The following is a 14,330-nucleotide window of genomic DNA, read 5'->3' as shown; positions in this document are numbered from 1 at the left end:
ACCTTGTCAATAACCATGATTTTAAATGTGATTGGATGGTTCTACCTGGCAAGGACCAATTAGAAGGCATGGAATAATTAGACTGCCTGGAAGCCTCCTGTAGCCACCGCAGAGAGCGGCTTTAAGCCGCAATAGAGAGTATCTTAGTTTAGAAAATTTAGCTTTAGTCGGTACATTGAGTGTCTGACCTCCGCAACCGATCCTTCATGCCGGACGGCTGTGGTCGTTTATGCAGTGACCCAAAATGTACTGTTTGCGCAGCGCTAGCCACTCTGGTTAGAACAGGAACTCGCGGAATTATGGCAGAGTCCCTGGAAAATAGGAACCTGGCTAACCTCAGATTCTGCTCCCAGACCTCAGTGATTGGGAAAATGGCAACAGCAATCTCCAAATACTGAACACAAACAGGTATCTTTATAAAAACTAAAATATCATAAAACATTCGTAAATTTAAACGCTCTCTTGATGGCATTAACATCCTAGGAAACTACTATAGATCTCCTGTGTGGCGCAGCGTGTTGAGCGCAGTGCTGTCAAGCTGTCCGCAGCCTCTGCAGTGCGGATTTGATTCCTGGCCGGCCAGCGACATTCCACATGGTGGGGCAGACCTCTCCTGTCTCCCTGCTGCTCCCCTCAGCAGTGTTTTCGGTCCGCCTGCCTGTTCTGCTCCCCGCTCTGTCTCTGGTGAATTCTCTCACCCTCCTGTGCCTCTGGTCTGTACCCCAACTCTTGTATAAATAAATAAAAATCTTTTTTTTTAAGAAAACTACTAAGAACTGTGTAATTGTTGAATAAACATGGGTAATGTGCACTGAAAAAATGTACTAAATTGCATATATAAGGAACCTCCTTCGGGAGAAAAAGTGAAAAATTCAGATGATATTATTTTAATTTTAAAGTTATCTTTCAAGTTTGTATGATAATGCATTTGAAAATATGGACAAAATGTGTGATTTGTGGAAACTACAGATTTTAAATCCAACCCTCCACCCACAAAAGCAGTTAAGGACTAAGAAAATGATGTCATCAATGAGCTACCCAGTAAACCCCCAGACTTACAAAATTTTTTAATATTAGATTAATAAAGAATAGGTATTGTTTTTTATGTTTATGAAACGATAGCATATATATTATGAGGAAGTATGTTCATATTTATTTAAAGATGATGTATTGCAAAGATAGCATGAAAAAGATTTCTGAAAGATCCTATTTATAATTCAGGAGGTTAAGTTGTGGATATCAGGCATCAAGGTAAATGATGAACAAAAGTTAAAAAAGCAGAATCCATTCAAGAAAGCAAAGATGTTTCAGAGTGCATAAAGACAGCTTAAATTCCTCAGCTAATATGATTTTTGTTTGATGGGGTAATTCTTGTCTCAGTACCATTGGGTTCATGATTCACAAAACTTGAACACTTTCATCAAGTTTTGTTTTCTCAAAAACGCTGAGTGAATTTCAAGTAAATCTCCACATGCTTGACTTAAACATCTGAAATAAAATTTCAAGAAATTGAGGGTTCTTTCCAGAGCTGTGTACATTCAGAAAAAGAGCTATGAACATGCCTAGAAGTAAAAATCATTTTGCTTCATTGCTATCATGCCATGTTGCTTTAAAATGCCAATATTTGTCATTGTGCCATACAAAAGTTTTACGCAAGTTACTCTAGCACACTGGTTATGTTCCTATTCTAGTAAAAGGTACTGTAATAAATCAAATCCATTGGGAAAGTTGTGTGTTTTGACAGTTTCCCACTGTAAATTCAGAAAGTAGACGGAAGCTTTAGTAAAAGATCTTTTAAAATGCACTGTAATGTGCCTAGGAGTGCAGGGATGATGCGGACAGATAAGGAATAACAGCTTGCTCTCAAAGAAAGGAAGGAGCACAGATTTTTAACCTGATGGGTGAATGAGGGACAAAAGAACAATTGAGCAGTCATGTTGGAATTTGTTTTATGAAAAAGACTAAATTAGAACAAATAGATACTGATTACTATAAATAGCATAAGCATGAATCCAGGGGAATCTATTAATACAACAAATTTCCACAACATTTGAAAAGATCCCCTGTGCTATGTAAGACGCGCAAACAAAAACACAGAAATAGAGGAAATCAAAAAGCTGCCTGGACTTTGATATTAATATTCTACTTCATGAGATTTATTTACTTTTACCTTTCCAGTCTATAATCATTTGTTTTTAAAACCAGAAAGACAAATGAACTGCAACTATGCATTGTTCTGATTAAGGGAGTGTCAAATGAAAGCAGTTCATTCCTTACTCTCCAGTGGCTCAGGCCATAAAGCACCTGCCTGTTGCATCTTATTAAGTGAACCAGAGTGACATTTCAAGAGAAATAAGGTGACTGTCCCCAACATCACTTTCCTTGAGATGTGTGACTACTGAGTTATTTTATATTTTCACTTTCAGGCACATATGCCAAACAAACCCAAACCCCATCACAGGAATTTGGCGGGATGAAAACTAACCCAGGGGCAAGGCCAGTAATGTGAGGTTGTGAGATTTCAATTCCTGACCCATCATTGCCCTCCTCTTTGCCCATGACCTGTGATTGTTCTCAGCCCAATTAATGCAGCACGATGCTACATACCCTGGGGAATTATGTGAGAGCCTTCCCTCCAAGTGTCCTGCCAGGTGACCCCACATTAAACTGGTTCTTTCTCAAAAGCTGGTGGTGTTTTTTGACTTTTGTGCCATTGCAAGTGGGCCCGCCATAGGCAAAAGCATTTGTCCATGTCATGTACGAATGGTTTGTGCATGTTTTTCTGCTACAAGCTGGTATAATGTGACACATCACTTTAAGAAACCTAACCACCCAGAATATTTTGTTGTGCTTTGGCAGTTTTGCACTTAGTAAATTCCAAAATCAAAGGCAAGCATTATTAAAACATGAAAATTGTACCAACATTGGGTTGTGGAGTGAACTGTGGGAGCTCAGGGAGAATTAGCAAGTGGGAGGTCTCAAAAACTGGAAGACTTGGGGTTTGATGTCCAAGAAAGGAAGTCAAAAGGAGTCCACGTGATTATTCACTTCAGTAGTGGTTTAAGGTGAAGTTGGATGTTTGTACTTCATCTAGTTTTTCCATTAATGGCTAAGAATGATATTCTTTACAGGTTCTACACTCAATTCACCAGGGTTAAAACCAAATTACTTAAAAGTTCAAGTGTGTCAAATATACCTCTCTGTTTGGAATTTTGTACTTTAAAAGAAACAGTAAATATAAACAATTGAAATCCCAACAGTAGGGTCTCTCGCCACAAGTTTAACATGCTAGAAATCATATATAACTAGGGAAAAATGTGGAAAACACAAATACTAAGAATTTATCATTACACTGTAGGAAATCGAAATTAATAAAAGCCGTTGAGAGGGAAGATGAAAACAAATTGGAATTTCTTTTTACCTCCTCATAAATAATAATATTCCAATGGCAAAAGAAAGGAAGGGGTCATCTTAGCTCTCTCAATTCCTGGCGTTGCACCACTTATTTTTTTTTTTTGTTATATAAATATATTTTATTGTATACAATATATTATGTGGGACAAGGAGATTCTTAATATAAAACTCAAAAGAAAATCTTAAAACAGCAGTTATCCTACTAGTTAAATTAACTGTAAAGGGGTGGGTGGTAGGGGGTAACAAGTTAAGGTTTAGTTGTATAGAAAATGAGTTCATTTTTAAGTACTAATCCATAATTGTGTATAATGTCACATATGAACTTAATTGCCCAAAAAATGACCTTTTTTATAATTAAACCAATCGGAAGATGCCATCTTGGTTATTTGAATATCCTCTGTAATAAACACCAATCTTCAAAGAATGCATATTATTGTATACTTATTGTATAAGTATTATACAATAAGGTCTTTCCCAAAATCTTGCATCAAATTTTTTATGAATGTCTAATTTTATATTTACCTCTCATGTAGTTATTAATGGATATAATTTACATTGGTTTCTCATTCTGCAGTTCCCTTAGTGTTTCTGAAGTGATTTTGAAGTTGAGGTGGGAAGGACAAAAAAAAGAAAAATAATTAATTAAAAGGGAGAAGTCCGGGGGCCTCCCTGGTGGCACAGGCGATTGAGCACAGCACTGTGAAGCTGTTTGCAGCCTCTGCAGTACCGGTTCGATCCCCGCCAGCCTCGGGCAAACCCACATGGCGAGCAGACCTCTCCTGTCTCACCCTCTGCTCCCCTCAGCAATGTACTTCGTCAGTCTGCCTGTTCTGTTCCCCGCTCTGTCTCTGGTGAATCCTCTCACCCTCCCGTGCATCTGGCCTATACCCGGGTTCTTGTATAAATAAAATAAATAAATAAAAGGGAGAAGTCAAAACCTGATATAAATTTGCTATTCACTTCTGTTTAATTATTTGAACCACTTAATTTTATGCAAGGGGCTACAGACCCATGCCAATCCCTTCACTTTCTTTCCTTTTGGGGATGATTCCATGAAGATGTTACTAAGATGTATGTCATATAGCATTTTGCCTGTATTTTCTTGTATACATTTTATGGTTTCAGGTCTTTTGTTCAATTATTTTATGCATTTTGAGTAGGTTTTTGTGCATGGGGCGAGGTAGATGTCTAGTTTCATCCTTTTGCATGTGGTGGTCCAGATTTCCTAACACCATTCATTGAAGAATCTGTCCTTGTTCCATTGCATATTCTTTGCTCCTTTGTCAATGATTATTTGTCCATATATGTGTTTATACTGCACTTGATAGCATGATGATAACTCCTGGCAACTGGTGCGGCAAGTTCTTTCCCCAAATCCTTTTACATGTAATCTCCAGTTTTCCAGAATGGGAGTGATGATCTCGATGAAAAGGCATATATGAAAAGGGAAGTGCAGAAGGTAAATTCTCCCCCTCATACTTCTTGTATGTGATGAAGCTTTTCTGGTATATGATCTCCTTACATATCTCTTTGGAGCAAGGGAAACTTTAATGAAGGTGGGACAGTCTGTGAGTGGAACTCTCAGTGGAAAATCTTACCATTATTCCAATGGGGTCAAGAGAAATTTTGACGTTTGCAAAAGCTAGCATTTTTTCCTATTAATCCACTAAGAATGACATCCTTTCCAGGGTTCTACATTCCGTTCACCAGGGGTAGTTCCAAATTATTTTAAAAGAGCAAATGACACTTATAAATTATATAAAGGGTTACAGCTCTTTCAGAATTTGTCTAGCAGGTTTTCCTGTCCTCACTGGAAGACCTCCCTCCCCCACCGCCAAAAACAAACAAAAAAAAATATTGTATGTTAAAACAAATCTAAAAAATAAAAAGAAATGAAACCCTACAGTAAGTGTTTTCTTCACACCTGTAATGTGCTGGAATCACTGAAATAGAAAAACGAACAGAAAACTACCGGCTACTTAACATTTGTCAAAAAAAACTATAAGAAAATAAAAGCCATTAGGCCAAGACAAACTTATATTGGAATTTTTTTTAAGACTTATTTATTTGTACAAGAACTGGGCTAAAGGGCAGAAGCACAGGAGGGTGAGAGAAATCACCAGAGACAGAGCCTGGGCAGAATAAGCAGACATACCAAAAACAATGTTAAGGGGAGCAGCAGGCAAGACAGGAGAGGTTTGCCCTGCCATGTGGGAATCTCCCTGGCCAGCCGAAAAGGAATCCCCTTTACAGAGGCTGCGGACAGCTTCACAGCGCGCTGCACTCAGGTTGCTGTGCCACCGCAGAGGCCTACATTGGAATTTATTTCAACACAATCTAAAATGTTAACATTCAAACGAAGGAAGTGATGGAAAGAGTCATTTTAGCTCTCTCACACCAATTACTTTCATGCAAGGGACAAAAGACACATCCCAATGCCTGCTGTGGATGGCAACCTTCAGCAATCACGAATTTAAAGAAGAGACTACACACACACACACACACACACACACACACACACACACACACACGCACCCTACCTAGAGCCTTTGGCTTGTGGCTCTCAGGTGGCCCGGGACAGGCCGTTCACTGGCAGCGGGTGTATCTGATGGCGACCTTGGTGGCCTGGCTCGCGGCGCGCTTGCCGGTCTCCCTGGGAGCAGCAAGCGCACTGTCCTCCGGATCTCTCTCCATGAGGTGGTGGAGCCTTGGGGCGGTCCAGGAGGAAGGCACCGTCTGCCGTGTGCTCACGGATATCATTAGGAAAATAATTTGCCGTGAACATGACTGGAATAAAATACCGATATTAAGATGAACCTGTTTCAGGACCTTGGAAGCACAGTTGGAATGAACTGTGTTGGGACGTCTCTTTCCTATCTTCCCTCTCTGTTTTGGAAGTGGCTTTCTTTCCTTTTGTTTTTTAAGATTTATTTACCTATGCACACAAGATCTGGGGTACAGGCCAGAGGCGCGGGAGGCGAGAGGATCCACTGGAGACAGAGCGGGAAACAGAACGGGCAGCCTGACTGAAATACTCTGCTGAGGGGAGCAGCAGGTGCGCCAGGAGAGGTCTGCTGTGCCGTGTGGGCTGCTCCCCGGCTGGCCTGGGATGGAAGTCGCGCTGCAGAGGCCGCGGACAGCCCCACAGCGCTGAGCTCAACCCCCTGCACCTCCAGGGAGGCCCCAGGAAGTGGCTTTCTTAAAGCCTTTCTTGTGAAGACAATTTAGAAAGCTGCTCAGCCAGGACCCACGGCGCTCTGGGTACCCCAGCCAAAGAGAGGCGTGCCGGCAAGGGAGCAGAGGCTATTTATATGTCCTGTATTCAAATGAGGCTGACATACTTGCAAGTCTGATTGGCTGAAATGTGCAGGAAGCCCTGTCAATAAGCCATGATGTTCAATGTGATTGGGTGGGCCTGCAAGGGCCAATGAGAAGGCATGGAATAATTACACCACCTAGGAGCTTCCCGCAGCCCCCACAGGGAGCACTGAGAAGCCGCCAAGGAGAGCACCCTGTGGTAGAAATTTCAGCTTCAGTTCGGTGAGTGTCTGACCTCAGCCACCCAGATCCATGGTGCCAGGTGTTACACGCTGGTCTCGCTCGGGCCATTTGTCCACGGACCCCAAATCACCTGTTCCTGCCGCCCTAAGTCACTCTCACTAGAGCAGGAAATGTCGAACTCAGGGCGGAGCGCCTGAAAAATTAGGAACTCGGCTAAGTGACCACCCCTGCCAAATTCTGGTCCAAAACCTTTAACGCCAACTTGGAAGAACAGCAAAACCCACCTGCAGATACTGAAAAGAGAAACAGGCCTATTTATAAGGTGGTAAAAGAGCCTTGAACATTAACCAAAATTAAAATTCTCTCCTCATTACACTTAAGTCAACTACGTAATTGTTGAATAACTGTGAGCACCGTTGACTGAAAGAAAAAACAGAGTTGTAGGTACACGTGACCTCAACAGTGAGGCAAAATGAATAATATAGTTAAGATTATTCTATTTAAAGGTTAGTTTTCAACTATCTATGACACCATTGAAAAACTGACCGAATGTGTCATTTGAGGAAACTCTAAGTTACAGAATTGAAACCCAAACCTCCTCCCCTCAAAAGGTTTTAAAGGCTACGACAATGAAAAGAGATTGAGGTCATCAATGAGCTATCGAATAAATGGCCAGGATCCCGAAAATATTCAATGTCAGGTGAATAAGGAATAGTTTTCTTTCCTGTTAATGAAAGTGACATAGCATGAAGGGAAAAAATATGTGTGTGTGTGTGTGTGTAGCAAAGTAAAGTGGTTTTATACCTTTGTGTGCTGCATATCAAGCTAAAGAGCGCCTGGAAAATTACACTGGACACTTTGGAGAATGTGCGTGAACTCTAAATCCCTAGGGGTCTATCTTCACTTTACACCTCACAGAGACCAAACCTGAAAAAACCTAAGCCAGGGCCCCTCGCGGGCATCTCTCATACACTACGGCCATGGGAAGTCCGTCTCCCCTGACATGAGGGTTACCGCGACTGCACCAGCCTCGATCGCATAGTTACTGGGGGAAGCAAGGGTGGGCGGCACGGGCAGGGCGCCGCCAGCTGGAGGGCCAGCAGGCCGTGTTGGGAGAGCTACAGGTCTTTTTGTGCCAAGGGAGGTGGCTCTGAAAAGAGCCTTTGGTTTGGGGGCTCTGAAAAGAGCCTTTGGTCTTGGTGGCCCGGACGGGCGTCTCACTGGCGGTGGGTGTACCCGATGAGGGCCTTGGTGCCCTCACTCACGGCGTGCTTGCCGAGGTCGCCGGGCAACAGCAGGCGCACGGCTGTCTGGATCTCCCTGGACGTGAGGGTGGCGCGCCGGGTGGAGCGGGCCAGGTGGCCGGCCTCCTGGGCGATGCGCTCGAACATGTCCTTCACGAAGGAATCCAGGACGCTCACGGTCAGCTGCGAAAGGCTCAGGTCCATGTGGACGCACTTGAGAACCCGGGGGAAGTAGGTGGCAAAGCTCTCGCTTTGGTTCTTGGCGCGCCGCCGGCGCTCTGGCTGCTTCTGCTTCAGGCCCTGCGGGCTGGCTTTTGCTGGCTCCTCGGAGCACAGGGTCTTCTCGTTCAAAGCCTCGACGCGAGGGTCGGCCATTTTGGAGTCAACTTCCCGACTGCTGCCAGGAAGCACAATGGTGGCGGCCGTGGGAGGTGGCCTATTTATAGGGGCTGCCTCCCCTGCCGTCTAGGCAATGGCCACCTCTCATTGGGTGAAATGCAACCGGGGTGGGCTGTCTCTAGGCAGACTAGGCGTCTGGTCACATGGGATTGGTTTGTCTTCTTGCAGGGCATCATGGGGGACTGGCATTTGGTGACCTCTAATCTTCCTATGAGCTCTTCAGGAAATCGGTGAAAGCTGCCCCGTACAGCAAATGGTCATCTGAAACCATCTACTGAGCTGTGATTAAAGCACGAGAGCTTTGACAGCCCTCACCAAACACATTTGAACTATAGAAATTAAATAGAAATCGAATGTGTGCGCTGTCACTGGGCTCAGATAATAATGTTTCATTATTGGTAAAACGAAAATATTTGAAAGATGAGGAGTTTGCCACGAGGTCCAAAACAAGATCATGACGGGTCATTCGCTATTCTTTTACCTTAATCGTCCTTTTAAAAGAATAGTTACAGGGGCCTCCCTGGTGGCGTAGAGGGTTAAAGCACCGCAGTATGAGGTAATCCGCAGCCTCGGCAGCGTAAGTTCTAGCCCCAGCCGGCCAGGGAGCAACCCACATGGCGAGGCAGACATTTCCCGTCTCCTCTGCTGCTCCCCTCAGCAGTGCATTTCAGTGTCTGCCTCGCCATGTGGGTTGCTCCCTGGCCGGCTGGGGCTAGAACTCACGCTGCCGAGGCTGCGGATTACCTCATACTGCGGTGCTTTAACCCTCTACGCCACCAGGGAGGCCCCTGTAACTATTCTTTTAAAAGGACGATTAAGGTAAAAGAATAGCGAATGACCCGTCATGATCTTGTTTTGGACCTCGTGGCAAACTCCTCATCTTTCAAATATTTTCGTTTTACCAATAATGAAACATTATTATCTGAGCCCAGTGACAGCGCACACATTCGATTTCTATTTAATTTCTATAGTTCAAATGTGTTTGGTGAGGGCTGTCAAAGCTCTCGTGCTTTAATCACAGCTCAGTAGATGGTTTCAGATGACCATTTGCTGTACGGGGCAGCTTTCACCGATTTCCTGAAGAGCTCATAGGAAGATTAGAGGTCACCAAATGCCAGTCCCCCATGATGCCCTGCAAGAAGACAAACCAATCCCATGTGACCAGACGCCTAGTCAGCCTAGAGACAGCCCACCCCGGTTGCATTTCACCCAATGAGAGGTGGCCATTGCCTAGACGGCAGGGGAGGCAGCCCCTATAAATAGGCCACCTCCCACGGCCGCCACCATTGTGCTTCCTGGCAGCAGTCGGGAAGTTGACTCCAAAATGGCCGACCCTCGCGTCGAGGCTTTGAACGAGAAGACCCTGTGCTCCGAGGAGCCAGCAAAAGCCAGCCCGCAGGGCCTGAAGCAGAAGCAGCCAGAGCGCCGGCGGCGCGCCAAGAACCAAAGCGAGAGCTTTGCCACCTACTTCCCCCGGGTTCTCAAGTGCGTCCACATGGACCTGAGCCTTTCGCAGCTGACCGTGAGCGTCCTGGATTCCTTCGTGAAGGACATGTTCGAGCGCATCGCCCAGGAGGCCGGCCACCTGGCCCGCTCCACCCGGCGCGCCACCCTCACGTCCAGGGAGATCCAGACAGCCGTGCGCCTGCTGTTGCCCGGCGACCTCGGCAAGCACGCCGTGAGTGAGGGCACCAAGGCCCTCATCGGGTACACCCACCGCCAGTGAGACGCCCGTCCGGGCCACCAAGACCAAAGGCTCTTTTCAGAGCCCCCAAACCAAAGGCTCTTTTCAGAGCCACCTCCCTTGGCACAAAAAGACCTGTAGCTCTCCCAACACGGCCCGCTGGCCCTCCAGCTGGCGGCGCCCTGCCCGTGCCGCCCACCCTTGCTTCCCCCAGTAACTATGCGATCGAGGCTGGTGCAGTCGCGGTAACCCTCATGTCAGGGGAGACGGACTTCCCATGGCCGTAGTGTATGAGAGATGCCCGCGAGGGGCCCTGGCTTAGGTTTTTTCAGGTTTGGTCTCTGTGAGGTGTAAAGTGAAGATAGACCCCTAGGGATTTAGAGTTCACGCACATTCTCCAAAGTGTCCAGTGTAATTTTCCAGGCGCTCTTTAGCTTGATATGCAGCACACAAAGGTATAAAACCACTTTACTTTGCTACACACACACACACACACATATTTTTTCCCTTCATGCTATGTCACTTTCATTAACAGGAAAGAAAACTATTCCTTATTCACCTGACATTGAATATTTTCGGGATCCTGGCCATTTATTCGATAGCTCATTGATGACCTCAATCTCTTTTCATTGTCGTAGCCTTTAAAACCTTTTGAGGGGAGGAGGTTTGGGTTTCAATTCTGTAACTTAGAGTTTCCTCAAATGACACATTCGGTCAGTTTTTCAATGGTGTCATAGATAGTTGAAAACTAACCTTTAAATAGAATAATCTTAACTATATTATTCATTTTGCCTCACTGTTGAGGTCACGTGTACCTACAACTCTGTTTTTTCTTTCAGTCAACGGTGCTCACAGTTATTCAACAATTACGTAGTTGACTTAAGTGTAATGAGGAGAGAATTTTAATTTTGGTTAATGTTCAAGGCTCTTTTACCACCTTATAAATAGGCCTGTTTCTCTTTTCAGTATCTGCAGGTGGGTTTTGCTGTTCTTCCAAGTTGGCGTTAAAGGTTTTGGACCAGAATTTGGCAGGGGTGGTCACTTAGCCGAGTTCCTAATTTTTCAGGCGCTCCGCCCTGAGTTCGACATTTCCTGCTCTAGTGAGAGTGACTTAGGGCGGCAGGAACAGGTGATTTGGGGTCCGTGGACAAATGGCCCGAGCGAGACCAGCGTGTAACACCTGGCACCATGGATCTGGGTGGCTGAGGTCAGACACTCACCGAACTGAAGCTGAAATTTCTACCACAGGGTGCTCTCCTTGGCGGCTTCTCAGTGCTCCCTGTGGGGGCTGCGGGAAGCTCCTAGGTGGTGTAATTATTCCATGCCTTCTCATTGGCCCTTGCAGGCCCACCCAATCACATTGAACATCATGGCTTATTGACAGGGCTTCCTGCACATTTCAGCCAATCAGACTTGCAAGTATGTCAGCCTCATTTGAATACAGGACATATAAATAGCCTCTGCTCCCTTGCCGGCACGCCTCTCTTTGGCTGGGGTACCCAGAGCGCCGTGGGTCCTGGCTGAGCAGCTTTCTAAATTGTCTTCACAAGAAAGGCTTTAAGAAAGCCACTTCCTGGGGCCTCCCTGGAGGTGCAGGGGGTTGAGCTCAGCGCTGTGGGGCTGTCCGCGGCCTCTGCAGCGCGACTTCCATCCCAGGCCAGCCGGGGAGCAGCCCACACGGCACAGCAGACCTCTCCTGGCGCACCTGCTGCTCCCCTCAGCAGAGTATTTCAGTCAGGCTGCCCGTTCTGTTTCCCGCTCTGTCTCCAGTGGATCCTCTCGCCTCCCGCGCCTCTGGCCTGTACCCCAGATCTTGTGTGCATAGGTAAATAAATCTTAAAAAACAAAAGGAAAGAAAGCCACTTCCAAAACAGAGAGGGAAGATAGGAAAGAGACGTCCCAACACAGTTCATTCCAACTGTGCTTCCAAGGTCCTGAAACAGGTTCATCTTAATATCGGTATTTTATTCCAGTCATGTTCACGGCAAATTATTTTCCTAATGATATCCGTGAGCACACGGCAGACGGTGCCTTCCTCCTGGACCGCCCCAAGGCTCCACCACCTCATGGAGAGAGATCCGGAGGACAGTGCGCTTGCTGCTCCCAGGGAGACCGGCAAGCGCGCCGCGAGCCAGGCCACCAAGGTCGCCATCAGATACACCCGCTGCCAGTGAACGGCCTGTCCCGGGCCACCTGAGAGCCACAAGCCAAAGGCTCTAGGTAGGGTGCGTGTGTGTGTGTGTGTGTGTGTGTGTGTGTGTGTGTGTGTGTAGTCTCTTCTTTAAATTCGTGATTGCTGAAGGTTGCCATCCACAGCAGGCATTGGGATGTGTCTTTTGTCCCTTGCATGAAAGTAATTGGTGTGAGAGAGCTAAAATGACTCTTTCCATCACTTCCTTCGTTTGAATGTTAACATTTTAGATTGTGTTGAAATAAATTCCAATGTAGGCCTCTGCGGTGGCACAGCGGGCTGAGCGCTGTGCTGTGAAGCTGTCTGGCGCCTCTGTAGCGCGTATTGGATTCCAGGCCTTCCAGGGAAACCTGGTGGGGCAGACGTCTCCTGACTATCCTGCTCCCTTCAGCAGTGTATTTCAGCCAGTCTGCCTGTCCCCCAGCTCTGCCTTCTGGTGAATTCTCTCACCCTTCCGCGCTTCTCGCCTGTAGCCCACTTCTTGTATAAACAGGTAAATCTTTAAAAAATAAATAAAGGAAATCTTTAAAAAAAAATAAATTCCAGGGCCTCCCCGGTGGCGCAGCGGTTGAGCGCTGGGTTGCGAAGCTGCCTGAAGCCTCCGCGGTGCCGGTTCGTTCCCCGGCTGCTCCCCGGCCACCGCAGGTGGGTCCCACTTGGCGTGCAGACCTCTCCTGCGGCCCGCTGCTCCCCTCAGCAGTGTACTTCGGTCCTTCTGCCTGCTCAGTTCCCCGCTCTGGCTCTGGTGAATTCTCTCACCCTCCCGTGCTTCTGACTGTACCCAGTGCTTGTATAAATAAATAAATAAAACTTTAAAAAAAAATTGAGAGGAGACACTCTTTAAAAAAATAAATAAATAAAATAAATTCCAATATGTTTGTCTTGGCCCAATGGCTTTTATTTTCTTATAGTTTTTTTGACAAATGTTGAGTAGCTGGTGGTTTTTTTGTTTTTCTGTTTCAATGATTTCTAGCACATTATATGTGTGAAAAAAACCCTTACTGTAGGGTTTCATTTCATTTTATTTTTAGATTGTTTTAATGCACAATATTTGTTGTTGTTGTTTTGTAGGGGTCTTCCAGTGAGGACCGGAAAACCTGCTAGACAAATTCTGTAAGAGCTGTAACCCTTTATATAATTTATAAGTGTCATTTGCTCTTTTAAAATAATTTGGAACTACCCCTGGTGAACGGAATGTAGAACCCTGGAAAGGATGTCATTCTTAGTGGATTAATAGGAAAAAAATGCTAGCTTTTGCAAACATCAAAATCTCTCTTGAACCCATTGGAATAATGGTAAGATTTTCCACTGAGAGATCCACTCACAGACTGTCCCACCTTCATTAAAGTTTCCCTTGCTCCAAAGAGATATGTAAGTAGATCATATACCAGAAAAGCTTCATCACATACAAGAAGTATGAGGGGGAGAATTTACCTTCTGCACTTCCCTTTTCATATATGCCTTTTCATCGAGATCATCACTCCCATTCTGGAAAACTGGAGATTACATGTAAAAGGATTTGGGGAAAGAACTTGCCGCACCAGTTGCCAGGAGTTATCATCATGCTATCAAGTGCAGTATAAACATGTATATGGACAACTAATCATTGACAAAGGAGCAAAGAATATGCAAAGGAACGGGGACAGTTTCTTCAATAAATGGTGTCAGGAAAACTGGACCACCACATACAAAAGGATGAAACTAGACATCTACCTCGCCCCATGCACAAAAACCTACTCAAAATGCATAAAATAATTGAACGAAAGACCTGAAACCATGAAATGTATACAAGATAATACAGGTAAGATGCTATATGACATAGATTTCTGTACCATCTTTATGGAATGATCCCCAAAAGCAAAGAAAGTGAAGGGAGTGGCATGGGTCTGTAGCTCCT

General features: G+C 45.4%; 2 protein-coding genes and 2 non-coding genes across 4 annotated transcripts; 2 read left to right on the top strand and 2 right to left on the bottom strand.

The window, feature by feature from the left end:
* Positions 1–5,175: 5,175 nt before the first annotated feature.
* LOC119246820 (U7 small nuclear RNA) lies at positions 5,176–5,237 on the top strand. Its single transcript, XR_005125573.1, has one exon. It is a non-coding gene; the product is annotated as a U7 small nuclear RNA (small nuclear RNA).
* A 2,818-nt stretch (positions 5,238–8,055) lies between these two features.
* On the bottom strand, positions 8,056–8,558 carry LOC119246594 (late histone H2B.L4-like). The gene has a single exon (XM_037512952.2). The coding sequence runs from the start codon at positions 8,532–8,534 to the stop codon at positions 8,133–8,135; it is 402 nt and encodes a 133-aa protein (XP_037368849.1). The 5' UTR covers positions 8,535–8,558; the 3' UTR covers positions 8,056–8,132.
* Positions 8,559–9,858: 1,300 nt separating this feature from the next.
* LOC119246595 (late histone H2B.L4-like) lies at positions 9,859–10,361 on the top strand. The gene has a single exon (XM_037512954.2). The coding sequence runs from the start codon at positions 9,883–9,885 to the stop codon at positions 10,282–10,284; it is 402 nt and encodes a 133-aa protein (XP_037368851.1). The 5' UTR covers positions 9,859–9,882; the 3' UTR covers positions 10,285–10,361.
* Positions 10,362–13,502: 3,141 nt separating this feature from the next.
* LOC119246819 (U7 small nuclear RNA) lies at positions 13,503–13,564 on the bottom strand. Its single transcript, XR_005125572.1, has one exon. It is a non-coding gene; the product is annotated as a U7 small nuclear RNA (small nuclear RNA).
* Between the last annotated feature and the right edge of the window lie 766 nt (positions 13,565–14,330).

This window comes from Talpa occidentalis, unplaced genomic scaffold (assembly GCF_014898055.3).
Source record: "Talpa occidentalis isolate TD23 unplaced genomic scaffold, MPIMG_talOcc4v2.1 talOcc4.15, whole genome shotgun sequence".
In the NCBI taxonomy this organism is placed as follows: Eukaryota; Metazoa; Chordata; class Mammalia; order Eulipotyphla; family Talpidae; genus Talpa; species Talpa occidentalis.
The sequence above is the reverse complement of the archived record's forward strand: the minus strand, read 5'-3'. Positions and strand labels throughout refer to the sequence as shown.